This window comes from Cloeon dipterum, chromosome 1 (assembly GCF_949628265.1).
Source record: "Cloeon dipterum chromosome 1, ieCloDipt1.1, whole genome shotgun sequence".
Classification (NCBI taxonomy): Eukaryota; Metazoa; Arthropoda; class Insecta; order Ephemeroptera; family Baetidae; genus Cloeon; species Cloeon dipterum.
The window spans coordinates 22,469,898-22,495,619 of NC_088786.1; the positions used below are offsets into that span (position 1 = coordinate 22,469,898).

General features: G+C 41.2%; 4 protein-coding genes across 20 annotated transcripts in view; 2 read left to right on the top strand and 2 right to left on the bottom strand.

Moving 5' to 3' along the window:
* The first annotated feature begins 713 nt into the window (after positions 1 to 713).
* On the top strand, positions 714 to 3,745 carry LOC135947811 (phosphatidylinositol-glycan biosynthesis class X protein-like). The gene is made up of 5 exons (XM_065496758.1): positions 714 to 933; positions 2,339 to 2,470; positions 2,521 to 2,747; positions 2,801 to 3,012; positions 3,587 to 3,745. Exons 2-5 carry the CDS (start codon positions 2,346 to 2,348, stop codon positions 3,728 to 3,730), a joined length of 708 nt encoding a protein of 235 aa, XP_065352830.1. The 5' UTR covers positions 714 to 933; positions 2,339 to 2,345; the 3' UTR covers positions 3,731 to 3,745.
* Positions 988 to 2,245, top strand: LOC135947812 (protein UXT homolog). The gene is made up of 2 exons (XM_065496759.1): positions 988 to 1,564; positions 1,618 to 2,245. The coding sequence occupies exon 2, from the start codon at positions 1,618 to 1,620 to the stop codon at positions 2,146 to 2,148; it is 531 nt and encodes a 176-aa protein (XP_065352831.1). The 5' UTR covers positions 988 to 1,564; the 3' UTR covers positions 2,149 to 2,245.
* A 62-nt stretch (positions 3,746 to 3,807) lies between the features above and the next one.
* Positions 3,808 to 5,875, bottom strand: Rbsn-5 (Rabenosyn-5). 2 transcript variants are annotated; one of them, XM_065496756.1, is made up of 4 exons: positions 5,760 to 5,875; positions 5,365 to 5,597; positions 4,916 to 5,245; positions 3,808 to 4,503 (listed from the first exon to the last, which is right to left on the bottom strand). In XM_065496756.1, exons 2-4 carry the CDS (start codon positions 5,566 to 5,568, stop codon positions 3,919 to 3,921), a joined length of 1,119 nt encoding a protein of 372 aa, XP_065352828.1. In that variant the 5' UTR covers positions 5,569 to 5,597; positions 5,760 to 5,875; the 3' UTR covers positions 3,808 to 3,918. The 2 variants fall into 2 exon arrangements, with proteins under 2 accessions (XP_065352828.1, XP_065352829.1); XM_065496757.1 differs by having other exon boundaries at positions 5,365 to 5,580; positions 5,760 to 5,847.
* A 483-nt stretch (positions 5,876 to 6,358) lies between these two features.
* Positions 6,359 to 25,722, bottom strand: part of LOC135939593 (CUGBP Elav-like family member 2) — a 234,644-nt gene continuing 215,280 nt past the window's right edge. For 5 of the 16 annotated variants that reach the window (XM_065484098.1, XM_065485233.1, XM_065484581.1 and 2 more), the window contains 13 exons: positions 21,184 to 21,309; positions 16,022 to 16,101; positions 14,936 to 15,094; positions 14,756 to 14,882; positions 14,169 to 14,312; positions 13,955 to 14,044; positions 13,605 to 13,634; positions 12,368 to 12,403; positions 12,057 to 12,083; positions 11,270 to 11,455; positions 10,735 to 10,959; positions 10,548 to 10,678; positions 6,359 to 9,046 (listed from right to left, as the gene is read on the bottom strand). In XM_065484098.1, coding sequence (XP_065340170.1) covers positions 10,551 to 10,678; positions 10,735 to 10,959; positions 11,270 to 11,455; positions 12,057 to 12,083; positions 12,368 to 12,403; positions 13,605 to 13,634; positions 13,955 to 14,044; positions 14,169 to 14,312; positions 14,756 to 14,882; positions 14,936 to 15,094; positions 16,022 to 16,101; positions 21,184 to 21,309 — 1,358 coding nt within the window. In that variant the 3' untranslated portion in view covers positions 6,359 to 9,046; positions 10,548 to 10,550. The remainder of the gene's footprint in view (positions 9,047 to 10,547; positions 10,679 to 10,734; positions 10,960 to 11,269; positions 11,456 to 12,056; positions 12,084 to 12,367; positions 12,404 to 13,604; positions 13,635 to 13,954; positions 14,045 to 14,168; positions 14,313 to 14,755; positions 14,883 to 14,935; positions 15,095 to 16,021; positions 16,102 to 21,183; positions 21,310 to 25,722) is intronic. The other 11 variants (XM_065484179.1, XM_065484262.1, XM_065484656.1 and 8 more) reach the window with 11 other exon arrangements.

Here is a 25,722-nt window from a genome sequence, read left to right on the forward strand (position 1 = left end):
AATAATTAATATATACCATCCCCCTCTGCATCCAATTCCTCCTTCTCACTGAACAGAGTAGAAATAAATATAGCAACCTACGTAAAGTTTTTCTGTTAGGGCTCTACTGAATTTTTGCAAATAATTCTGATACATACCTTTTGTTTAATTAACAATCTTATTCTTTCCTTCTGATTAGTGTTTCGCTGTTTCCTTGCTTTTGGACATCCCTCTTTTAGCCAATGCGGTGAACCCTGTCCTACAATTTAGTTCTTGAAATTCTAGCTGCGGAATTTGATGCGGGTCTGATAGGATCAGGTTGTTGCCGCACTGTTCAAATTCAACCCTATGCCACATGCCACCAGCTTTTTTCCTCATCTTTTTATCCCTGTCCGAGGACCAAGAAGGACGCGCACTTTCAATGAAAGCAAAAGCACCTGTGGAATTTATTGATAAATCAGGATACTCTGTTATTAAATAATATCAAAATATATTATTATATTATCCATCTATTATTATTTTTACTCCGATAATGCCACCACTTTCTTTGTTGAAGCACTACTTATCATTCGCGCGCTTGGTGCCTTTCCCTTTCCTCCAATCCAATATCCAATGCCTCCCTCCGAATACGATTTTTCATTGGCTACATTAGAAATCAATGAAGATCTAACCTCCAATCCCATACATTCTCATAGTGGGCGTGGATCGGGATGTTCTGTAATCTGTGTTGTGTTTGTGGTTCGAGGCAGATTTGAGTGGGTTTAGCAAGGAGGTTGTTATTGTGCATTTTAAATTCATTTTCGTGGTATTCACTTGAAAAATTTTAACATAATTTCATACCACAGCTAAATAAGACCTCCCGTTACTTGAAAATCGTAATCTGGTATTGTTTTATCTGCTAAAATAGTAAATAGAAGACCTCTGAATTAATTCGAGGAGAAAACGTATCGTAGAGTAAGTACGCGTGTTAAAATAGTTATAATAATGTTACTTTGCCAATTTTTGCTTCGGTGAAGTGGGTTTTGCAACTGTATTGACTTAAAGAAAAATCCGAGAGTATGTAGAAAGACTCCGGCTATTATGTATTGTACATAACTAAATGTACAATCTTTGCACCACCACTACTTACACTGCTTCTTGGTACACTATTTCCATAAGAATAACATTATAATTATGTGTGTTATTCTTATAAAAAACGAGGAGTGTATGCAAGTGAGCGATAAGTGTACGAAAATGGTACTTATTTTAGCCGCGATAAAATTTGGTAAATTGGCCAAAGCCCAAAATCGTCAACGGGTGGGTTTGAGATAGGCTTGTCAATCAATGTGTCGCCTCACTTTTATAAATATGATATGTGTATGTTCCAGCTTAAAATTGAAAATTGAGGTGACAAATGAAAGGATTAGGTGACAAACCTGTCTCAGACAACAACCGTCAAAACGTTATTATATTATTAACTTTTCTTTTGTTATTTTTTGCATAAAAATTTTTAGAGTTCTTAAAAAAATAATGTATACAATACATTTATTATACCGTTTAAACCTTTATCAACGCTGAAGGAGGGAAACAGGAATAAGGGAGAAAAGTAAATAAATTACACCACACAATATTTTTTAACTGACACTATTATTCTTGCAGATGGAGCAAGAATTGGAAACCACCAGGATGAGGATTTTCTCCAACATGCTGACGACCCAAAAAGAAGATCTCAAAATTGCGTATGAGCGAAGGGAGAAGATGAAGCAAGAGTTGCTTGACTACAACGAGCTGGCAAACACTGTCAAGATCATGCTTGAAAACAGAGACGTGCAGGAAAATGGGCTGCAGACTTCAGTCAACTTGGGCTGCGACTTTTACGTTGACTCAGTTGTGAAAAAGCCAGAAACGATTGTCGTAAGCTTGGGCTTGGACCTTTTTGTCGAGTACACTCTTCCTGACGCCTTGACAGTGGTTGCCGCCAAACAGGCTGTCCTCGAGCATCAAATCGACTACATGACTCAACAAATAGCACAGATTGAAGGGTTCATCGCTTTATCTACGTCTTCCCTGGGATCTAATGCTCAGTTGCACCCTTCTGAGTTTGAACATTTGAGTGCCAGCAGCTTGAAAAACAAGCCAACAATATTTGACTGCCTTCAGAATCAACTGCTCAACCAATTGAAACAGTGAATTGATGTTATGGGGTCATCGATCCTACTAACTTTGTACATTCAAATATTAAATATTATAAGTCATTTAATAAACCCAACGATGTTTTAAATTTGAAGTTCAGTAGTTTATCTCGGTGCAACCAGCTTTTAATTTTTGCAATGTTATAAAATTGAATACACTTACACTTGATTTTATCGTTATGTTTTAGGAAACAAATGAACAAATCGGCATTCACCTGGGTTACACTGTCCTTGCTCTTTCCTTTGATACTTGCTAAAAGAAATTTTTGTCACAAAACAGCGACAGTTCACAGATGGGTCTCGCAGAATGGATTCCACAGGTTAAATCTCAAATGAATGTTTTGAATCGCTACAGTGACACATTTCTCAGATCTCTGCAAACGAGTATTCACATTCCCTGGAATCTGACGGGATGCATTATTTTATTGGAAGAGAAATTCCCATCAGGAGCCTTTGTCGATCCTGATGAGCTGGCCAGAGACAGGAAGAACGGGGTCAATTGCGTCCTGCAGCACATTGACGTTGAGGCATTTGAACCAAAAAGCAAACCATTCCGCGTCTACAGCTACAGCATGCCCATTACTTCAGGCCAAACAGGTGACAATCACATTGAATTTGACCTCATAGAGCTCAACAAACCTTTGTTGCAGAGGTGCGGATCACCTTACCTTTCCATCTTCGGTACCACGAAGCTGGCCCGAAGGACAAAGAAGTCGTGCTAGTCCAGCCGTCGCTTTTGGCTTCCTGTCCGTACCTACCCGGCGAAGTGGTGCAGAACTGTCCAGGGTGGTCTGAGGGGCCAGCACCGTGTGTCTATTGCAGCCACGAGTTGTGTGACTGGACGCACCTCCCGTACTCGTCGGTAACTAATTTGAATAAATTTTTGTTAAATTGAAGTTGATGTTCCAATATTTTACCCGTTGAAGAATGAAGTCTGAACCAACCAATTAATATGAATGATTGCTAAAAACGATGTTAAAGCAATTTGAGGTGTAAATTTTCTATTTTTTTTTTTTTCAAAGTTAGGATATTTATGAATTATGCCTAAACACAGTTCCGGTTTGTGCAAGGATTTTTAAAATTTTATTTCCCGTCTGTACAGTCAAACATAAACTTTCCCCCTACTAGAGATTTTTTCCATTTGTTCAACGTTTTTGTTTTTAAATCATTATCATATATATTTTTGATATATTATGTGTAATTTAAGTAGATTACCTTGATTTTATTGATGTCGTGGCAAGTATAAGTGAGAATAATGAACAGGAAACCAAATATTTTCAAACTCAAATGGTAAATTAAAGATTTACTTCAACAATTCAATATGAATAGTAATCATTCTAAGAAGAACACTGTTAATAATTTTTGGCTTCATAGCAAAACTATAAATCGGTATGTTACCTCTCAATGTCAAGCAATAAGTTGTGGTTTGATTTCAGAATGAGTTGGAGGTCAGCTTGAACGTTCCAGTGGGAAATTCAGACCACGGAGGAGTCGTGATGGTCGTGACAGCTTTCACTTTGATTCTAGCCACTATTTATTTGATATTTACTGTACAAAAAAGTGCAAAAAAGAATAGATAAACTACTAGTCCAAAACGTAGTTTAATTTTACAGCGTAACATATGGGACAGTGGCATTAAATTAAGAAATCGACCAAATTAATCTTCAGGCTTTCAGCGTTCATGTATGATTTATTATCACATTACAGACATAGCATAAATTAAAATTTAATCATGGTGCTAAATCATAGATATCACAATTTGCGGCTATTAGACGGAATGATTCTGCTGTTGCTCATAAGCAGATTCGAGCAGTTTGAGGTTTTCTCGCAGTGAGCAAACCTCATCCATTCTGCCTGCCTCCATGGCCTGTTCGATGTAGCCTCTGACCAAGTTGATTTGCTGAAGAATCGGGTCGTCCGTCTCAACAACCGCACTGCTGGTGGTGTAGGTGCCCCAACCAGCGCCCTGCATCACCCTGGCCGACTTGGAACCACCGGCTTGATTCAGTCTGCTGGATATTCCACTTTGCAGTCGCTGCCGCATCGTCTGCAACTCCATCTCGGTCGGCAGGGATGGCAGGCACATCAGTTTGTCGCGGATGAAGTTGGAGGCGGACATACGGATCGACTGCTGCAGTCGAAGAGAGCGGCCCCTTGGGGCACTTTCCTCGTTCGACTTGGTGCCCAGGATTAGAATAGATTTGCTGGTTTGCTCTATTTTCTCGGCTAGTTGCACCAGGTAGAGTCGAGTCGTTTTTGCCTCTCGCAGGTCGTAAATTGACTCGCCAGAGCACAACGAGGAACGCATTTTCAAGTAGTCTTTCAACAGAGCGTCCGCATCTAATTGTAATTGCTGAAAATTTATTATATTTAAGAAAATTAAATCTTTAAGATTCCCTGCACTGATCATAATAAAAGGATGGGGGCAATTAAAGACATTTTTAAAAAAAAAATCCCTTGGCGCACTGTGAAGGTGTGAAGCTAACTGTTTCTGGCCTACAGGCCTCACACCTATCCCTTCAAAGCAAAATTCATAAATTCATTTCGTTTCAATTAAAGACCTCAGTTCGAAGAGGCGTAAAGAAGGCCACATGGGGCCCAAGCTCCTCTGCGGTCACTTGGGCCCCATGTTGTTGGGACCCCATGTGCACATAACCCACGGGAAGTGCTGAGCAGAGGTTAATAAATAAAAACGCTAGGAGCGCTGATTGTGAGCTGGTGCATATTTTTCATCCCTTCATATTTAAATAGTTGTTATTTCTTACCTGCAGCTTATCATAAAATTGGCAAATGATTGGTCTGGCAGTCTTTCCCTCCACCTTCTGTCTTCGGTGTTCCAGCCTCTCAGAGCAGGGGGCGCACACCCTGAAGTCTGGAAGGTTCATTTGAAGTATTTCCTCAGAAGGTTTCTTGCTGGAAAGCTTGAGGGCATCTGCGATTGACAAGGAATGTGAGCATGAGTTACAGGTGATTGCACCGCACAGGCGACAGTGGTGCTTCCGTCGGGTGATGTTGAAAGAGCAGCCGCAACTTGGACATAAGTTTACTAGCGAGTCATCCAGCCAAGACACGACTGCTTGCTCATGAGCTTTTCTCTAAAATCACGAATTTTTTTTTATTTTTTTTTTATCAAAAATAATTATATTACAAACAAATTAAATTGTATGCCATGGATAGCATGAGTGATAAATTGATTAATCATAATTTGACGCACCTTAACAGCATCAGTGGAGATCCCACTCATCAATTTTTCAAGCCTAATGACTAGTTTGTTGATGTCTGTATTGTAGCTGTCCATTTTCTCACTCCGAAACTCTCGAAACTTGGAAGTCAGTGATCTTGTGGCACCAGGCTGCATTTTCGGGGCAGCTGCAGTGGCCCTAGCACCCTCAAATTCATCGTCTTCGTATTCATACATGACTATAATTTTCTGCAAAGTTCGGGAACCTATAAGTGAAGAAAATGATCGGATTAAAATTATTATAAAACTTTTTTGTATCTACACATATATAGATAAATCAGTTTCTTAAAAGCAAAGAAAATACCTTATGACATTTAGTTGCATATTATGAGATAATTTAACAATTAAGATTACCGAAAGAGCCTCACCTAATCCTCAACCTAGGCAGGCAAACTAGCACCCATAAAAACTTGATTGTGATTGATTTTGAAAATAAAGAGGCTGGAAACGCCTACCTATCCTTCTTTAGTAGGCGTGGCAGTTCATCGGGGGCGAATCAAATTGCAAGCAGAACGCGCGAATTAGTTCTGTGCCTAAATCCAAGAGCCACACACTCCCACAGTGAAGATCTACGATTGCGAAAGTAGTGGTTGTGGTGATTAATTTTAACAACGTTTGTTTATCTCTGTTAATGATTGTAGATAAACATCATCCTTAGTTTTATCGGATGTAGTTTATAAACCAAATAATCGATTTAATACACAAACATTATGTGTCAAGTTTTCCGGCTGAATTACTTTTCTGTGATCATTTTGGTAAATTATTAATTATTAAAAACATTATTGTTGTGAATAAAGCCTGTCAATTTCTATTACTATACCATGCACGAGTGACATCTTTTCCACGCATAATTTACTCTCCAAAATTTAAATTTTTTATTCTATTTTAATAGATAATTATATACATCTATTTAAACATAATTGAATCCAGCTTCGTATTTTATGTGGGAAAAAATCAAACACAAGTGTTTTTCTTCCAAAATAGGATTTATTATTATGTGCTGCCCTTAGTACATTAATCCGTTTATCACTTAAAATAAACACCACAGTAATTTTGGTACAAAGATAAAATATCCTCTCGCCATAAAATTACACTCGTGTGGTTGTTCATCTTCATCATCATTAAGCAATAATTTAAAATGTTATCTCAGACTACAATTTAATAATTATATAAACTCTCTGTCTCAAAGTCTGCACACATCTACGGAAACTCTGTTTTGCTCTCTTTTTCAATTATAGCTCTCTTTCTCTGTATCGTTTTACTTCACATCGTAATCAAAACTTGCATTTTACAATACAGAACAAGACAGAGAACTTCATCCGGGACTCTCGGTTTCATTAAACTCAAGGAGCACACAAATCATCAATAATTTATAGCGCGAGACAAGAAAACAAAAATTCATCTGTTACAGTTTTGCCACGTATTTCGACAAGCAAATATTTTTTGGGTGTAGAGATCATTGTTTATTTGATAGTCAAAACATTTTCTTTATTTTTAAAAGCAGGCTCAAGGTTTTTCTTCCTGCTTTTCCTGTCCTCTCGTGTGTTAATTTAGTTAACATACAACAAACACGGTTTATTTGCACTTTAGCCAACAAAATGCCGTCCAATCAAACAAATTGACTTTTCTCAACAGAAACGATTTCCACCCCAGATTTACACAGACATCCTTTTTGATTTGGGAGCTGCGCACATGCGTGTGTATGAATTTTAAGACTTTTCGACATTGAAACAACTTGCACATTATGATCATCCAACACAAATCATGGCATTTCTCTGCAATCGATTTTATGCGCTCAGTGAATGACGGGTAACAATGATCATTCACGAATATTTTACAAGATATTCAGCGACGATAAGAAACGAAAATAATACACTCTACATCCTGATGATAGTACAAAAGAATTATGTTGTGTGTGTGTGTGTTTTCCTGAGACTTTTATGACCAGCAGTTTAATGACAAAAACAAATTATTAAGGAACATCCGCATAAATGTTGGCCGACCGCGCGCGTTCAGCATGATAATTGTAATTTGATCTCGACCAAGTGACAGCTCACAGAAAACAGATTTAATTGTACATGAGGGTCCCGTTTCATTTAAATTACGTAGCAGCCAAAAGTATATTATGTAAGAAATGTGAAAATGGACTTTGGCAATGAAGTGTACAAGGGCGAATATCGAAATTTCTTTGGCTCTACTCTCCTTAACTTCAAAAACGTGTTTAATGACGAGGAGTGCAATTTTAGTTTGATTTTCGTCTCAGCGTTTTTGGCAACCTTAGATAGACAGAGGGAGTGCTTTACTTTACGCTTCACCTCTCCCGTTTCTTGCATTCATTCTCATATTTGGTAACTTTGCATTGAAATTTGTCTTTAGAATAGAAAATAATTCTTTGGGGACTATTTGGAGAACCACATTATGGTGATAAAGAAGCAACATACATAGTAAAACAATTAATTGATTGAAAAGGTACAGTCAGTCATAAAAATCAACACAAAACGCCATTCGCTGCGGATTAATATTTAGTGTCGACTTCTTTTGCTGTTTGATATTATTTCTATTTCTCTTGTTAAGTGTTTTTGCTGTTTTTCTCTCTTGCGCGCGCCCTCTTGATCGGCACGTGTGACTATTTACGTGTTTACTTCGCTTTAATTAAACTCTAAAATGCACTATCATCCAAAGAAATTACTCCTAATAATTATTTTAATTGTAATTATTCAATTATATGACTCGATTTTAAGTACATAATAGTGTAATAATAAATTCATTTTTCACAACAATAAAGGCACACACAAAACATCGTCTGCTGATTTTCTCCATCGTTACATGGCAATTGAACAAAATAACACATTGCATTTCCCACTTAATATTTCCTGTACTACACATCTACCAAGAAATCAACCAAAAATTTGAAGTTATAACAAAAAGATAAAAGAGAAGACACATACTTTTCGCGTGCCGAATGCAAAAACTAAACCAAAGAGAAGAAACACCAAACGAAATTAATCAAGGGGAGAAACCATCATAAAGTAAAGAAGTAACATTAAACCCACGTAATTTGCGGAAAATTAAAGACACAAAATGAATAACTGTCAAATGTTTCTAAATCAGGAGAGCGGGCGAAGAGTGCGATTCTTTGTCTGATTCCGCACATACTTTGCCCGAATTATTTATCGGCTCTTTTTACGTGTCGAAGGGGAGAGTAATTATGATTTTCTGTAAAAATATGTATAAATCCGCTGCACTATATTGATCTGTGACAGTTAATAATTTTCCTATCTTTGTGATATGACGGTTAATTTTTGCTCGTGTAATATAGAAATCTTTCATCTTCAGCTGCATCAACATTATACTGTTATTTATGACACCAACCAGCAACAATAAAAAAGTGTAAATATCCACCAATCAACGAATACGATCTCGATTCATACAACGTATATAATATTAATCAATAATGCGAGACAGGTCGAGCGTTACTATTTTGTTTTTGTCTGAATCCAGAGTGAATGAGTGAGTGTAGTAGCAACAGAGAACTTTTCTTCGCACGTACAACAACATGACACCTAAGACGTTGACACATCAGGCAGAGGAGGGACGGCGGTCAAAAGGTCAACACTCAACCAACAAATTGTTGTGGCAGTCTCAGAACCTACATCTAGGAAACAGAAAGCAAACAACAAGGTCAAAAATAAAGTAAATTAATCCATCCACACACTTAATTAAAGAGATTTAATACGTATATTAATCGAGAAAGAGACACGCTCTGCGCTTTGTACAGTGAAATAAATTCAACACACAACTTTTGTCTTCCCGTGGCGCTCGAGTTTATTGAGTGCCATATTCTGCCATTCTTGGAGAACGTTTACTCAGTAACAATACTGTTCTTTGTGAGTTATTAAACTAACAGTTATTTGAGCATGTAACCTTACTTTTTGGGGTTAATATGTATAATATTCCAATAGACACAGACACCAAACAGTTCTGTTATTTTCTTAGTAACACAGATCATCCTGTTTTTGGCAGACCCTGTGTCGTCCTTAAATGTAATTAATTCAGTTGAGGTGAAACCTTGTGTGAACCCCTAACCAAACGTAAATCGCTCCTCCATTTAATAACTTTTCCTCTACGATTGGCCCCGCGCAACACAAAGCATATATACATTATGAATCGGTTACAAACACGTCGTGACCTTTTTAACTGGTGTGGCCACCAAAACCATGACTGCACGATCTCTTTTCTGCTTGGTATTTTAATTTAATAGAGGAAGCAAGAGAATTGTTAACTTAGAATACCGCTTTCAATAGAATGAAAGGGGAATAGAACACTGACCAGAGTTAAGCAACCGAAACACCTCTTTGATTGAGCAATAAATTCTCACTTTGTAAGTAGTAATAAATAACGTTCACTTTGATTAGGATCACACAAGGAGTTTCACCCAGAGAGTAAGAGAGAGCCCAAGGCACATTTAAAATAGAGACATCAAGATGTAGCAGAGTGCAAAAATGCCACGCAATTACATAGATATGCACCATACTGATAATCTCATCTGGCTGTGGATTGATCACCGCAGCTAGAGCAAGTGCGAAATCAGCCAGAGATCGGACACATAGGTGCAGTACAGAGCTCACTGCTCACGACAACCTCTATTTTGTTGGATTGCGCACAAAAAATATATAAAAGCCTGTGCGTGTGTGTCTGAGGGAAACTATATTATCCGGAATAATTAAAATGCAATAATGAATGACTAGAGAGTGACTAGCGGATTTTTAAAGAGAGTGAGGAACACTGAACAGTAATTTGACACTGAGTTAATTTTTGATATCATTTCACGGAAAACAACTAATTCAAGACGATGAGAGATGCTCATCGGCTATGAGGGCAGGAATGGCTGAATGGGTGAAAGGGGACCGTCAAGTGGACCGCCTTTCAAAAATCGAAAAGTCAACCAAATGCAGCGCATTATGTTATGTGCAAATATACAGATAAACTTGCTTATATTCTCTTTCAAATAATGTTGCGTTCTCTCTCGCTCTTAGAAATCATCACTTTTTAGGCCTGTTAGTATGCCATGGCATGGGTTTTTTTCTGTTTGTTTAATGTTTTGTATTGTCGCACGTCTCTTTGGTCTTTCCTGGCGCCTCGCCGCACATACTTACTCATTAGTACGGCTTTGAGGCCTCTTTGGATCGCTTGAGCTGCACCTTGAGGCGTTTGGTTCCGATCTGAAAACCGTTCATCGACTGGATGGCAGACTGGGCACTCAAAGGGTTGTCGTATGATACAAAGCCTGATAATTAAAGAATTAATTAACGCCAGGAAAAAATGAATCAAAAATCGCCTTACCAAAGCACTTGGAGAGGTTCGTCTGCTTGTCGATGAATACTTTGGCAGAAAGCACCTGGCCGAAGGGAGCGAACGTTTGCCCAAGGTCAGAGTCACTGAACTCTTGTGGCAGGTGATAAATGAACAGGTTGGCACCTTCAGGGCCCTCGACTTGCTTTCCAGAGGTGACAGCCGCAGCCGCCACCGCCGCCGTATTCATTGTATTAGAACTAAAGCCAGGGAACCCTGAAATTTAAAAAAAGTTAATGTGTTGTCCAGCGAATAGTTTATTAGTTTAGTTTATTCAGCTAGCATATATTGCTGAATATTGAGAAACGAATTGTTAGTGCTTTTCCATGCTTTTCAAAGGAAACTAAAAATTCTTAACATTACAAAATATCCAGGTTTTGTAAGTATGTGAAATTTAAAAACAAAACAAGATTGTAGTAAATACATCGCTGAATTTTCTTAAGTAAAATTGAAAACAACACCAGCTTTAATAAATAGCTTGTTTGATAAATAGATCATTATTCTATATTTATTGAAAAAAATTCACCTGTGTACTGTTGTATGCTAGAGTAGGAAAGGGGGTCGAGGCTGGAGCCGTTGGTGGCCGCTGAGCCGGCGAGGCCATTGAGGCTGGTGAGGGTGGTCCCTGAGAGGGCGCCCAGTCCCATCGAGGTGACTGGACTGACTGCACTGAACGAGTTGCTCGCACTAGAAGTGACCGGCGCTATCGACCCTGCAAAGGTGTCAAAAAAGTCGGGCATGAAGACAACTGTCAGAAGGTCTTCTCGTGAAGAGATTTTTTTTATTGAAAATTATAATCAAATTGCTAATTGGTGGCTGGAAAATTATATGGCGGAGGGCTCTAGAGATGAATTATGTGTGATGTCATGCCGAAACCAATCAATTAAAAGAGAGTCTGGTGAGAACTTTATGTGGAGAGTAGCGAATTGCGGAGAACGCCAAAAAGCTTAAACGGACACATACAGAGAAAATGGAGAGACGCGCACACTTTTTAATATTTGAAAAGAAAGAGACTAGAAAAAAAGGAGCCAGTCGGTGAGCGAAAAGGAGAAATATACACAGACACGCACACAAAACACAGAGGCTTGAAACGAGAGAAAGGAAAAGAGAGAGTCGAAATAATGTGTAGGAGAATTCACGCCGCACACACTGGAAAAAGCGAAGAAAAACTACGCGATATTTACGCAGAGAGAAGTGAGAGCGGAGTTGAAGAAAAAGCGGGGAGAAATAAAAAGGAACGTCTCGGGATGACATAAATTTAACCCAAAAGATTGTATATCAGACCCACAAGTAGTAGTGTGTAGCACCCTCACCTTTGGATTTGGGTTTGCCAAGAAGGGCTAGGTAGGCAGAAACAAATAGAAGAGAGTATCAAAGAACTGCAGCGAATTTCCCATTTCCGAAAGAAATATACTATGAGTGCATGTACTTCTCTTTTATATCTTTCGCCAAAATTAAAGGGGAATTTTGGAAGAAGAGCAGGGGATTGAGTTCGTTTGCAACTTTTCCGCTCGTATTGCACCAAAATTGAAAAATCTCAATCCCCTTTGGAATAAGCTTTTTGACTTGAAATTTTTCCAATACTAAAACCTGATGCAAAAGAGAGTAATAAAGTGACACTTACACATACCTGCCGTTGAATTAGTCAACCCCGTGAGGGCTACAAAACAAAACAAAAAATAGAGTTTCCATCACAAAACACGATCCCGTGTGGGTTTTTGCTAAATTATTGATAGCACAGGGAAATTTGCGTCTGCAACGTTTCTGCTTTGTGTGATTTACACGGATTTGTTAATATAGTGGAAGGCTACAACATTAGGACAAATAATGCTTTTTCTTCAAGGGCTTGCGTGTGCACAATTTATTCATAACCCCTGCCATTTGCTCGCGTAACAGGAAGGAAATGAGTAGAGTGTGCTATTTTAGATAGAGAGCGAGGAGGGAAAGGTTTGCAAAAATTTACTGGGTATTCATAACAAACAGGTACAATGGAGAGTAATATGTCATTATATGATATGGAATACGGCATTGCGCACTCTTTGTACAAGTGGTCTCAGGCTACGGGTCGTGTGGACGCTATAATATAGTAGATGGTGAGAATGGGTTGAAAGGATACGATTCAGTGAGAGAGAGGAGGTATTATGTCAAAAGAATGGTTCAAAACTATACGCAATGGAGTATCAAACGGACATCGCATAAATTGCGTAAAAAATTATCGTTTCTTTTTTTCCAGAAGCAAAAACCAGTATGAAAAGCAGGCATATCTTAGTAAAATATAAAATAATGGCATGTAATCGAAAACGCTCCAAACTGCATGCTTTAATGATACACAATTCCAAGCTGGGGAAATCATCTGCTAGGAGGGAGATTAATACGCGCCTCCGAAAAATATACACATACGTCAAGTGAGGGAGAGAATACTTGAAAAACTACATCAAAACACACTTGTAATCCAGCATTGTAAGAAATGAAATGGCTAATTCAGAAGATTCATCAATTTGGGAGAGAGCATTCACATTTCTGCTGAAGCACTAGTCAAATGAAATTGATCGCTAATACAATATGCTTCTTACAACACTGACCAAGGCTAAAACTGTACGAGACTATAAATAAATAAACGCACTCAGTAGTAGTAGAGCGCGCGCACGGGGCATTAAAAAAGGTGAATCAGCAAAATGCATGTTCAGCTATGTAAATTAACAAATGTATACGCAATAAATGTATAATTACAAAACGAGAGAGATAGAGAGCATATATAGTGGACAGAATCTCAGAAAAAAATTGTTCAAAAATACGAGAGCAGATAGTAAAGAATATTACTTAATTTCTGCGTAAGAGATTTATATGTATGAGAAACCAACCTGGACTACTTAACCCAGAGGCACTGGATCCTATAATGTGGGAAAACAGCATCGTAAGTAAAATAATTAAGTCCAGAGAGACGATCAAAGTAAAAAGAGGAGAAACAGAAAGAAACGCCCGCGGAGAGAATTTTGCAACTTTCTGTTCATCGAGAGCTAGTTTGAAAATAAGAGCGGCCGCCCTGCTTTTCTTAATGCACAAAAATTGTCACAAGAAGTGTGAAGAAAACAACAATCAAACATAAACTTTTTATGTACCAATCAGGACAAGTGGCTGCATTCTCGATTCGAAAATGTTTTTCGACTTTGCGCAGCCACTTCTCGGCGCCAAATAAATTATACAAACTCACCAGTGGGTGAAACAGCCTGCAAATTCGCTCCGTTTCCACCAGAAATGGCGGCCAGAGTGACCAAATTCTGCATGCTCATCGGGTTCACAGCTGAAAACACGTCAGGCGGGTAATTAATCGTAAGTTGGCTGGATTGATGTCACCAAGCGAAAGATGGATTGTGTCTGAAGGGGGGTGGGGTGGGAGGCGATAATGAGAGTCAAGAAGTACTCACTTTGATTGGCGACAGAGAGGTTCGCCAGAGTGGCGAGTCCCTGAAGGTTGGCCGCGCTGATATCACTAGTGGCTCCGGACCCCGCAGAGCCGGACAGGCTCAAACCTGCAGAGCCCTGGAGGGCAGCTAGCGTTTGCAGGCCGGCTGCAAAAGTGCACGCTGTTACCATCCGACATTAAAACAAAGAGAGACATTGATTATTGAGCACAAAAGAGGCCCGAACAATGGTGGTGCACGTTACACTAGGCTCAAACCTCGCGAAAATTCAAGCCTTAACTATGAATAAGATATTATGTATATGAGCAAGTTAATGCCTTGAACCAGGTTGTTGAATTTTTGATCGTGAGCAACGAACAGTCTAAACTGAATTTTGGAGCAATATTGAAAAAAGTCTGCAAGAGAAAGCAGAGATCAAAATTTAACACGAAAGCTCTTTAAAGGCTTCTGCATCTGCTCCAATGTTGGATCGAAACTAAATGGGTTTTTTTGCGAAAGCAAGCAACCTGTGCAACAAGCGTGCTTAGTGGTTGCCTATCTATAGAATCGCAGGCGGCGGAGAATTTCCTCGCTGATGTAGTTTGTCTAACCTGATCCAGCCGCCTGCAGTTGCTGCATGCTCATTAGCTGCTGCATGCTGGCAAGCAGGTTGGCGGGTGAGTTGGCCGCCCCCGCTCCCTGTGTCGCCTGCGTCTGCTGCTGCATCTGCTGGAGCAACTGTAACAACACAACGTCAGCGCGCGTCTGCCCAAGCAATGCGTCATCTTTACGTTCGGGTTGGCACTCACAGTCAAGTACTGTGGCAGTGTGCTGAGGTTCCAGAGGTTGGCTTGCATCTGCTGCAGTCTCTTTTGGTCCTTCTCCTTCTGTGTGTCGGCAAACTTGACCACCAGGGGCGACGAGCAGCCCTGCGAAATTAGAGAGTCCAACTATTGGTTTCGTGGCTTGACTGTTTATGGCTGGTGATGACCTCCTTAAAATAATTAAGCCGCGGGGGGGGGGGGGGGTGCAGAGGAAGCAGCGTTACTCTCTTTTCGAGATTTCCCGTTGCGAAATTAATCACGACACGCGCTGCTACCGAGGGCTCTTAAGGCAACCCAATTTCAATGTAAATTGCGCGTTTAAAAGTAGAATCAAGGGATGCAATAAATTATTGATAAATTTAAAAATCTTGAAAAAGCTAGAGGTTCTTTTGTTTTCTCTAAATTGTTGTTTGTGTTGTGAAAACAGGAGCTGTCGCCAAAATTAGATCTACTAGTTTGTTAGAAAATATTAAAATCGCCTCACTTCAAATTATTACTTTCTTTCTAAATTAAGAAAAAAATACTTAGGAGAAAACTGATAATTTGGGGCCGGGTACCAGTTTTGAATCGCCCTAAGACTAGTACATAATCTCGTGCGTCATAAACAAACCCGGCGAGGGTGAGCAATCTCGACACCGAGCGACCGAGTTCATTGCCGAATCATCTGCGGCTGGCTGCTCGTTGATTAAATGCGAGCGAGCTCTTTCTCCGCGGCGGGACAAAATTATTCTCGGGGCTTCGCGGCTGTTGATTGAGTTTTCCCAGGGCTGCTCTCTCTGGGTTTAGAGCAAATTGGAATACGCGCCTCGTCGCCCCACCCTATCGAACAACCCCCGCTACGCGTGCCGTGCACCGAGCCATATTCGTGGCGATTATTGAGATTTTCCAGCGCGGGCGTACACACCCCTTTCGAAAATTAAAGCCGAGCAGCCCGCATATGGTTAAAGAGGCTCGCTAATTTCGGATTTGAATGCGTGGTTGCGAAAAACACTGCAATTAATCGGCAGCTCACGACCCCCATGCGTGGCGTCGAAACGGGGGCGCACAACTCACCTCCATGGTTTGGGAATGATGCATCGCCTTGATGGCGTTGATGGCACATTGTTTAGATGTGTAGGTAACAAAGGCACAGCCTGAAACAAACAGAACACACACAAATAATGTGACTTTCGGTTTTGTGAGAGCACTTTTTCTTCAAGCAGAACAATGCGGGCGCGAAAAAATCATGCATTTAGAGTATGTAAGTGCACACGCGGCGACGAATTCACTGCGGGAGCGAAATTTTTTTTACCGAAGCACAAGGAGAGGTTTGTGTATTTGATATGAAAAAAGCGATGTTGTTATGAATGCCAAGTGCTGAAAAAGCGGTGTGTTGCTAGTGGTCGATTCGGGGAAGCTTCGCAAAAACTCGCTGACGCACGCGGTTGATAGAAATTGGGAAAATTCTGCACAGCGTAAGCTTGGTAGAACGCAAGTGTGTAATTTTCTGTACCCATCAATTTTATTTCTCTACAAAGTATAGATGAGAGTGAATAAAACCAGTTCAGCGACAGTGTGCTGCATTTTGTTGACTGCACATGACATGAAACGCTTTTATTATTCTTGCTTGTTGTGAGAGTCTATATTTCCCGTATTTAAAAGGGCGGATAAGCACGCGGTGCTGACAAAAAGGCATGTGTACTTTATCCTGGGTGGAAAGATAAATTTGCTTTATGAGATCACCTCTACGATCGAAATATTTTGTTGGTTTTCCGGCACTACCTCGTTGGCACCTTTCACTTCTGCGGACATTTTCCAATATTTCTAGCTACCTGTTTACAATGGCTTATCGTTTATAAACGTTTCGTGCATTTAGCTATTCAGACTATTGCTGATAAAACTAAATTTATAGAGCATCGTCATTATGCATTTTCAAGTTATGCACATAAAACGTCGTTGGTTTTCCACGATACACCATTTCTTATGACTTCTCCCATTCAGTTCGAACTCCCGGTTTAGGTTAATTTCTTGAGATTAAAAAAAACGTGTTCCGGAATAACTCGACTTCGTGCAACGAGCGCGAAGACAATATTTCCAGTCTCTCGAGTTTTATTGGCCCATAAAGCGTCGAAATTTGGAATTCCGTCTCACAAACAGTCGTAACGCTTGCTGACAATTGTGGGGAACGATCAAGACGACGAAGACGATAGCACACACTACTGGTTGTGCTCGGCAGCAGCGTGCTTAAAATTATTCTAATGAGAACAATTATTTTGCATACGAATTTCCATTTGCCGGCACACTTCGCAACGCAAAACAATAGAAATGAAAGTCCAAGCTCGGATGAAACGAACGTCCCTTTCCGTTCCGTTTCGCTACCAGAACGTGCAAATACAGCGAAATTGATCCCTCGCACAGAGAGCACGTACCGTGTGGAGCGCTGGGGCAGATTCGGCGCTCGAAATCAATGTGTCGCAGCGGGAACAAAATACTAACACAAAATATAAAAAACAGAAGCCATCTAAGGCGAATCTCGGCGTGAGCGTAACGCGGCTTCGGGCGCGTGTTTTTTTAGAATTATTCAAATTACAGCGCACATGTTCCCGCGCCGAGTAAATTTGGACCGTAGGGACGTGTTCCGCACACGCAGTCCGATAAATTGTGTCGGACGCAGTAATTTTTTCTCGGGGCGCGCTTGTAAATTTGTCCGGGTGGATTTTATGCACCAACCCTGATATTTCACGCGTCTGCCTGCTTGCGCGGAATTCGGCGAGAGAGAATGGGCGGGTTAGCAGTGCTTGCTATCCTCGCAGACGTATACAAACTCTGGTGGAATTAAATTATTCAGGCTGTTATTCGCGAAAGAAGCACCGAGAGCACTCTAGCCGTCCGGCCCGCTGCCGCTGCGTTGCACATGGAACCACCGCTCTCGGTTGCGAGCATACGTGCTTGGCGTAAAAAGGAAAAAGCAAAAGCACTGCAATGAGCAACAAAATTTTATTACACGGCTCAGGAGGAATGTTTGTCTCGTCCTTTTGATGTTTTACGCGCAGAGAAAATGGAAAGCTGGCCAAATTTTACTGCGGCTTTCCGCCTTTTTCTCAGCCGAGGTGGAATTTATCTGAGGGACCAGTAGGGACCGGGGTTGAAGGTGAAATGAGCACCACAATAAAATAGTTGCTGCAGAAAGAGAGAACAGAGTTTCGGTCACTTGGGGAGGTCCGATAAAAAGCTTTCCAAAAGAGGGTCGTGTGCAAGATAACGCGAACAACGATTTTGTTTTATCGCTGGCGTACAGTTCACGCACCAAGCTAAAATTATTGGCGAAAAATTTTCACTGCTTTGTAGCTCAATTAAGTAAAAATTCCGTTTCAACTCCTCCCCAGTTATCTCGCTCTTCTCATTTAAGCAGGAAAGTAATTCAGGGAAATCGCTTTAAAGGATAGGAAGCACACTGTTTCTTGCCAAGAGCGTAAAACTCAATTTATAAACGCAAATGGCCGTTTCATGTCTTCCGACAGCACGTTCCCATTCGTTTCGACTCAATCACGCATTAAAAATTACCCCGCTGGGCTGGAAAAAAGATATGCAGCACGCTTCACTCCTATTCAAGACAGATACCACCGTTGGCGGGGAGCGAAATAAAAAAAACTTTTATTAAACGGCGATTGATTGAATTTATAAACGCCGGCTCACGACAGTAAAAACCGAGTTATCACGGGGGAAGGAAATTATTCCGAGAGCGGCGCCGATAAGCTGGAACATAACGCCAGACAGCCAGGTAAAAAGCCGTGGCTTACATCTCACATCAAGAATGTAACTTATTTGGTAGCGTGTCGTGTGCGCCAGAGGAAAGAAACGAGAACTTGGCTCATCAATACCAATCAATCAGGCTGGCGTGCACCGCGGCCTTCTTCGTTTCAGGCCCCTCCGCACTTGCTTTGCATGGCGGATCTTCTGCACTGCACACATACTAGCGCCCGGCCCGGCCCCGCCACGCAACCCTCTGATATTAAATTGCATTATAAATATTTCCCGGCCGACACGAAAGGCCGCCTTCTTTTATACGCTATGTACCCGCCATCCTTCATCAGAGATAAGTAATTGAGTTTTCCGAGAAAACCCTGTGAGCTTGTGGGTGCGTGGCGCAATTGATTACTATTTTCGGCGGGCGACACAACAAGTTGGCCCGACATTAAAAGAGTGGGCCAGTGTCGCTTCGATTTTCCTCTTTTAGAAAAGCGAGGGTGCTGTATTGGGTTACACACTGCGCGGGGAGGGTTAAATATAGAGACCGGGGTTGCGCCAAGCCGCGATATGCTGTGCACCGGGATTCGCAAGGTTAGCGCCGGGGGCAACTTTTTCGCGTGTCACGTCGAGCTACCAGGTTATTGAGACGCCACAAGCACTTTGACAACTCGCAGAAAGAGATGGAAGTTTGAACGGAAAGTGGATTTAAATCGAGTGGAATTGTATCTGCGGGCGGATTCGCTTTGTGTGAAGCACTTTTCCGCACAAGTAAAATTTTAATTTTGAACTGACTTTGCTCAGTGTGCAGGAAAACGCGTAAAGAAATTTAATCACATTCCTGTGCACGCAAATAACCAAAATATATTGAACAAGAAGAGTTTAAATCAATATGCTGATATATACGACATTTTATATTTGGCAAATTATATTAGATATCTGTTTTTAGCAAGGTTGAGCAAAATTATAGAAGTATTTTTCATGAGATGGAAATCAATGAATTATTACTGTGAGAAGATCATTTCGGCAAACCTATCCAAATATTCCAAAATATGTAGGGCACCACAATGTACAACAGTTATAAAAAAAACGGGAGGGAATCAAATCGAGGGAAACAGAGTTTGAAGTATCGAAAAAGTATGTTTCGAAGGCAAGCAAACTTTGCGGCGAATTGATCGCGTCAGTTGACGGACTGTCCAGCGAAGCAGAGTGGAAATCAATGTAAAAGGACGGCGAGAGCATTTCGATGCGACCTTTTATGCTCCGCCAGGCGTGTGTACGTTCGTTCCCTCTCTTGCAACCCTCATCGCGTCGACGGTCGGGCGGAGAGGCGTACGGTGAAACATGCCCAAGGCAGAAAAGGGAAAAATCGAGACTTGCGCGCCGAGGGGAGAAAAAAAGAGCTATTCACTCAGGCTCTTTTTCATGCAACACAAAATTAATTCCACAAGGCTCACTTAATGAGCCGGCAAAATTGAAAGTTAATTAGGAAAAGACGCGGCTTTCGAATTACCTACGAACAAAAGAAAGGGAGAAAACACCCTGGGGGAGAGTGAAAAGTAAGTAAGGCGGTCGAAGCGGCGAGAACGAGGGAGCTGGCCGGAAATGAAAGTTGCCCGTCTTTACTGAGTGCAAATTTTTATTTCTGGGAAGAGCAAAAATGGAGTTGGAAGAAAAATGATTGGCCGCCTTTCTGATATCCGCTTTTCCATGCATATGGCGCTATTTATATACACTTTTGTTAGATCGAAGTGTCGACTTCAGCGAAAAATATTTTTGCACACGGAAAAAGCGGATACAAAAATTGCACGAGTGCCGATTTATGGGCCAGATCAAGGCTCGAGCCAGATCCGCTTGCGGAGCTGTTTTTTAGTTATTTATCACGCGACTAAAAAATATAATTTCCCACTCTGATTGCCGATATTTGCCGCGCATGACTTCCACCTTATTTTTAAGCGCAGAGAAAATATTGCTACTAATATGATAGTGAAAAATGAAAGTCCCCAGACTTTTGAATTTTGCATTTCACTAACTAATTTAGAGTTCCGATTCCTCGAACGTGAAATAATGTCATAGTAGGATATAGTTTTACATGCTACTATAAGGCAAGCCAACTACAAGAGTCGCTATTCTAAAAGCAAAAGAGTAGACAGAAACTATGCTTGCTCGTGCCCTTGCGGCGTTACACGCTTGACTAATTCAACTGCCAATAGCTGTCTTTGTGATCGATTGAATATGGAGTTTTCTCATTATTACTATTTTGTTACAATAATATCCGTACTATTCGTAGCCGCAGCCAAAGTCGGGATCGAGAACTAGCAAGATGCAAGTTTGTATAATATATAAGTGAGATCGATAACACTGTCTGCCTGCCGCCTTCCTTTGTGCTTCTGCTAAAATAGAATTCCAAGTTTCCTTCTGTGACCGACGGATCGAACATTATCGTGCAAATGTCAATAGAAGTGATGGAGTTAGAATCAGACACTCACCTTTACTTTGGCCGTTGGTATCTCTCAGAACGGTGCACTCTTCAATTGTACCAAACGTTCCAAACATTCCTCTCACGTCATTTTCATTGCATTTCTTTGACAGCATACCAACAAAAAGTTTACGCTCTGAAACAAAAGAAGGCAAAAGTGATAAGTATGCGAACACTTGATACATTCAATGTGGAAGCTGGGAAAATAGGTCAGAGAGCCAGCCCGGGGGAGGAAAATCTTCATAAAATTTTCAACACGGTGCTTTTCATTTTTCCGCTCGCTTTGTAGCGGCGGGGGAGTCGTCGGCGTGTGGTGGTGCTTTTGAAAAATTACGCTGCCACTAAAATTGTGCATCCTAATGTATTCAAAAGAGCGAGCAGGCCGAAAAAGAGATTATCATCGCGCGTCGTCGTCGGCCGCCCCGCCACCATTTATTCTCTATGTAAAATTATAATAATGGATGTTTTATTCACCACCATTGGGCCATCATCAATATTTAAGCAGAGCGAAAGAGAGAGCCGCCGCGGCAAAGTCACCGCGAGGTCAAATTACCCTCCGGCGGCACAAGCGACGGAACATCCACCATCCACAGGATTATACAAACTTCGTCTCTGCTCTTGCTTTGCTTGCTTGCCAGCTTCATACACAAATATTGTGCACGGCGGATAGGGCTGAGCGTGTATAAATTTAAATATCGACCGCAGGCACCAGCACACATGCATTATTTAATGACCGCGCAGAGATTATTTCAGCATCTCGAGTGTATAATGACACACTTCAAGCCACGGGGGAGTGAAGCAAATCGAATAAGCAAGCGCGAATTGGCCAACTGCGAAATCACCATTTCCATTTCAAAGCCGGGCAAGCACGTCACCTACTTCAATTCAGCTTATATGATGGTTCCAGGGGAATTTCATCGCCATAATTTAATATGGTGGATAAATTATGTGGCAACTTCTCAAAAGAACTTGTTATGTATTAACTTGAAGTTTGAGTAATTAGAAATAAGAGGTTGAAAGATATTTAGCTAGCTTTGTCAATTATTACCTAAATGTAAATCATCTATTGTATATTCAAAATGAAAATTGTGAGAGTTTCAGTTTAGATTCTGCCTCAGACCTTGAAACTTAAAAACATGATCTCAAAAACTCGGGAAACGAATGATTTTTTTGCTTTTTTAAAATTAATTTTGTACTAATTTTAATGTCTGTGTTTCGATTTTCAAGATCATACTCAGATAAAACTTATGTTTAAGCCATAAATTCGAAATGAATGCTGAATTTTCCTCTACATACATTATGTGTCTATAGGAAGTTTTCAAAATTTATTAATTACCGAAGTGTGCAGGAAACGATACATCTAAAAACTAACCGGGGCCTATCGAATCCATCAGAATTGCGCAACAGCAAGTGCTTGAGGTCAATGTAAAGGCGAGTAGCCGTGATCTTCGCAAATAATAATAAATCGATTTAAGTGACGCTGAACAGCATCAACTGTCAATTTTTCTTGTAAACTGACTGTTGTGCTAGGCTCACTTCCCTCCTCTGCCTGGCACACACCGAATCTGCACATTGGGCAAAATCTTCTGCTCTCACACGGCGGCACTATCTTTTTAATGCTCTGCAAGCAACGCGTGCGAATAAAAGAGCAAAAGGGAGGACCCAGAGGGTGGTTTTAGCAACACGGCCGACGTGAGCGAGTGTTCATGCATGTTTCTGTATATACATATCATGTACTTTTCTTTGCAGCATAGGAAATTGGAGAGAAGCGCACAGAGCGTCATTAGCCCTTTCTCGTCGGCGCGGAGAGGCCGGTAATGGAGTTGCCCGCGGCGATAAGCACTGATAAGAAAGGAACCCCGAGGCGCCCCAATCGACTCCCGCCGCCGCCGGTATCTCGCAATAAGTGAAAAACATACACAAGCATACATAGCTCGAGGCGAGTGTGTCGGCCGCCCACACTTGGTGTGCCCCGGCACTTACTCCGCGTTTTAGTGCACCGGCCACCACATGCTGAGTCCCGCGTTACTCCATTTTCAGCAAAAAGTTTACTGCTAGCGAGCGAGCAAGCGAGGGAGAACCTTGCCGGAGATTGGCCGTTTTTGCCCACGGAGCAATTAAACTGTCGTTTGGCGGCGCAACTACCGCCGCTTTTTGGCGAGATTAAAATTTATCGATTTCCAACGGACGGGTCTAGATTGGATTTTTACTACGGTTGATTTAACCCAACGTGATGATGAAATCACATATTTTGAAACGAGTCTTTGGTTGTGCAACCTTTGATCAACAAAGTCTCTCGGTAAAAAACAAGCATTTTCATTTTGAAAATTTCTAGATAACAATTTTTTCTTGATAAACAGAATTGTGTTTTTCCTTTCAACTAATGCAACAATTTCAAGCATTCACTTAATTGTACGGCGTTGAAATGAATTGAATTACACGGCAATTGAAGTGCTGCAACAATTTCACTGTACACTATCAACGGATTCGGGTTTCGGAATAGAATCACAGAGACGTTGAGAAGTTAACCATGCTTTCCGTCGCGTCATGAATATTCAGCGCCTTGTCACGCCGCCTCACAAACGGATCTTGCCGCACGTGAATATCACCGGTCGGGGCTTTTCTCTCCCTAAGCAGGTACACGGGTGGATTGAGCTGAGCAGCCAGCGAGCACTTTTGTTCCGCCAAACCACGGACTGTAATATCACATAATGACACACGAACACTTAATCGATTTAGGCAACGTGCATAGCACAGAAGTCAAGACGGCTGCTTCTTCCCAGCACATTTAACATTTCCAGAAGCGACGGGCGCGGCACTTCACTCTGCCCACTCACTCGCACGGCCCGCCACCAACCAACTCGCTTTCACAATCGATTTTAAGGGGGTGCTATATGCAAAGAATGCGTGAAAGACGGGAGCACGAGATGGAGTGGTCTGGAATTTTGGATTTGCTTCGCTTCATTTAACATGCCGGGTAGAAAATTCGGAAAATTCCTGACACGTGCCTGCCGTGTTCATCGGGCGGAACGGTACGGCACAGAATTTGCTCGTGCGATATTTTAGGAATTTTTTAATAAATGAATAATGTTTCATCCCATCTACATATTATCGAAAGCGCTCTTCACGTGCTGGGGGAATTTGGTTCGTTACACGATAACTAGGGCAAAACAATACAATTCATGCGGGTCCGTTCCGAGAAGGCAACGCACTCAGCTTTAATCCAAAATACAACCCTCCTCGAATTTAGTGTTAGGGCTTTTGTTGCCCCTAGCGTGCACTGCATAAAGCGGTTTGATAATAATTCAAGGAGAGGAAATGGAAATTGCGGCAACGCACTCCAGTTGGACGCATGAATTGTTTAGCAGATCGAGCGGGTGATATACTTTACAGGCGGCTGACCGCTCAATGAAGAAAGAATTCTCTTATTAATGGACAACAGCAATTGCACAAGAATCTGACCGCGTGGACGAGAGAGGAAGAAGGATAGGTCTGCGTGCCAACCACTAGCGGTGAATCGTAAATAAGTTTCGCACGCGCATCAAATTTTCAGTCTCGCCGCCCAGTTGGCCACGAATTATTTTACCCAGAGGAGCGAGTCTGGTTGAAATAATTATAATCACCGTGGCCAACGCACGAACTTGCCAGAGCAGCTTTGGATGGAATTATTTATGCATTATACTGCTTGATAAAACACTAGACGCGAGACCTTAATATCGTTTTTTACTAATGCTGGCGAACTATTCGAGAAACTTAATTAAACGCAGCTGCGAGAGAACTTTTGCAGACTTTCCGGAAATTAATTCAATTTGCCATTAGATTGTTCTCATCTCGTCAGCGGGGAAACTCCAAGGGGCGCGAAGATTAACATACTAACAAGGCGCTGTGTGTGTCTTATTAGCATCATCTTGCTTTTGAGAAAATTTGACTCAAAAGGCAGATGGCCTGCTTCGCTTACAAGAATTTTAACGCAACTAATTTTCGTTTCCAAGGGGCATCAAAGGAGCAGCACGCATAATCTGCAATTTCAAAGTAATACGCTCGCCGGGACTGCATTGGGTATTATATTCAGCGATGCTGGATAATATAATTTTCTCCGGGACGCGCAAATTACTGGGCACTCTACACTGGAAATGCAAATGATCTGCTTCGCAAAGGCTGTGCGTTCATCGCATGCGTCATCAAACAGATAAAAATTTGTTGAGATTTGAAGGAACTGAGGAGGGGTTTTTAATTCCCCTTTTGATAAATTATGACCCATTTCTCTTTTTTAATTCTCTGTTGACATAATTCGATATAAATTTAGTTTGAACGTGCATATAAATGTTTACTCCATTCTAAATTCGAATGAATCTAGTACTTAATATTGTAAGCTCTTCATTTTTTCGGAAGCAACAAATTCGTTCGCAGCTCAAAAGGCACGCACCCATGCAAGAAAAATAACGACCGAGCAAAGGAAATCGCGTCACTTGCAATCTCGACGTAAAAACCTTAGCGACTCAGCTAGTTCAGCGGGTGGCTCGGAAAGGATGCTAGAGGAAGGGGAGCA

What these genes read in the sequence shown, in the direction of transcription:
- LOC135947812 (XM_065496759.1), top strand. Translation starts at nt 1,618, where the DNA reads ATGGAGCAAGAATTGGAAACCACCAGGATGAGGATTTTCTCCAACATG.
- LOC135947811 (XM_065496758.1), top strand. Translation starts at nt 2,346, where the DNA reads ATGAACAAATCGGCATTCACCTGGGTTACACTGTCCTTGCTCTTTCCT. An exon ending in CATTACTTCAGGCCAAACAG is followed by an intron (nt 2,748 to 2,800) that starts GTGACAATCACA and finishes CCTTTGTTGCAG; the next exon opens with AGGTGCGGATCACCTTACCT. An exon ending in CGCACCTCCCGTACTCGTCG is followed by an intron (nt 3,013 to 3,586) that starts GTAACTAATTTG and finishes GTTTGATTTCAG; the next exon opens with AATGAGTTGGAGGTCAGCTT.
- Rbsn-5 (XM_065496756.1), bottom strand. Translation starts at nt 5,568, where the DNA reads ATGTATGAATACGAAGACGATGAATTTGAGGGTGCTAGGGCCACTGCA. An exon ending in TCTCCACTGATGCTGTTAAG is followed by an intron (nt 5,246 to 5,364) that starts GTGCGTCAAATT and finishes TCGTGATTTTAG; the next exon opens with AGAAAAGCTCATGAGCAAGC. An exon ending in AATTTTATGATAAGCTGCAG is followed by an intron (nt 4,504 to 4,915) that starts GTAAGAAATAAC and finishes ATAAATTTTCAG; the next exon opens with CAATTACAATTAGATGCGGA.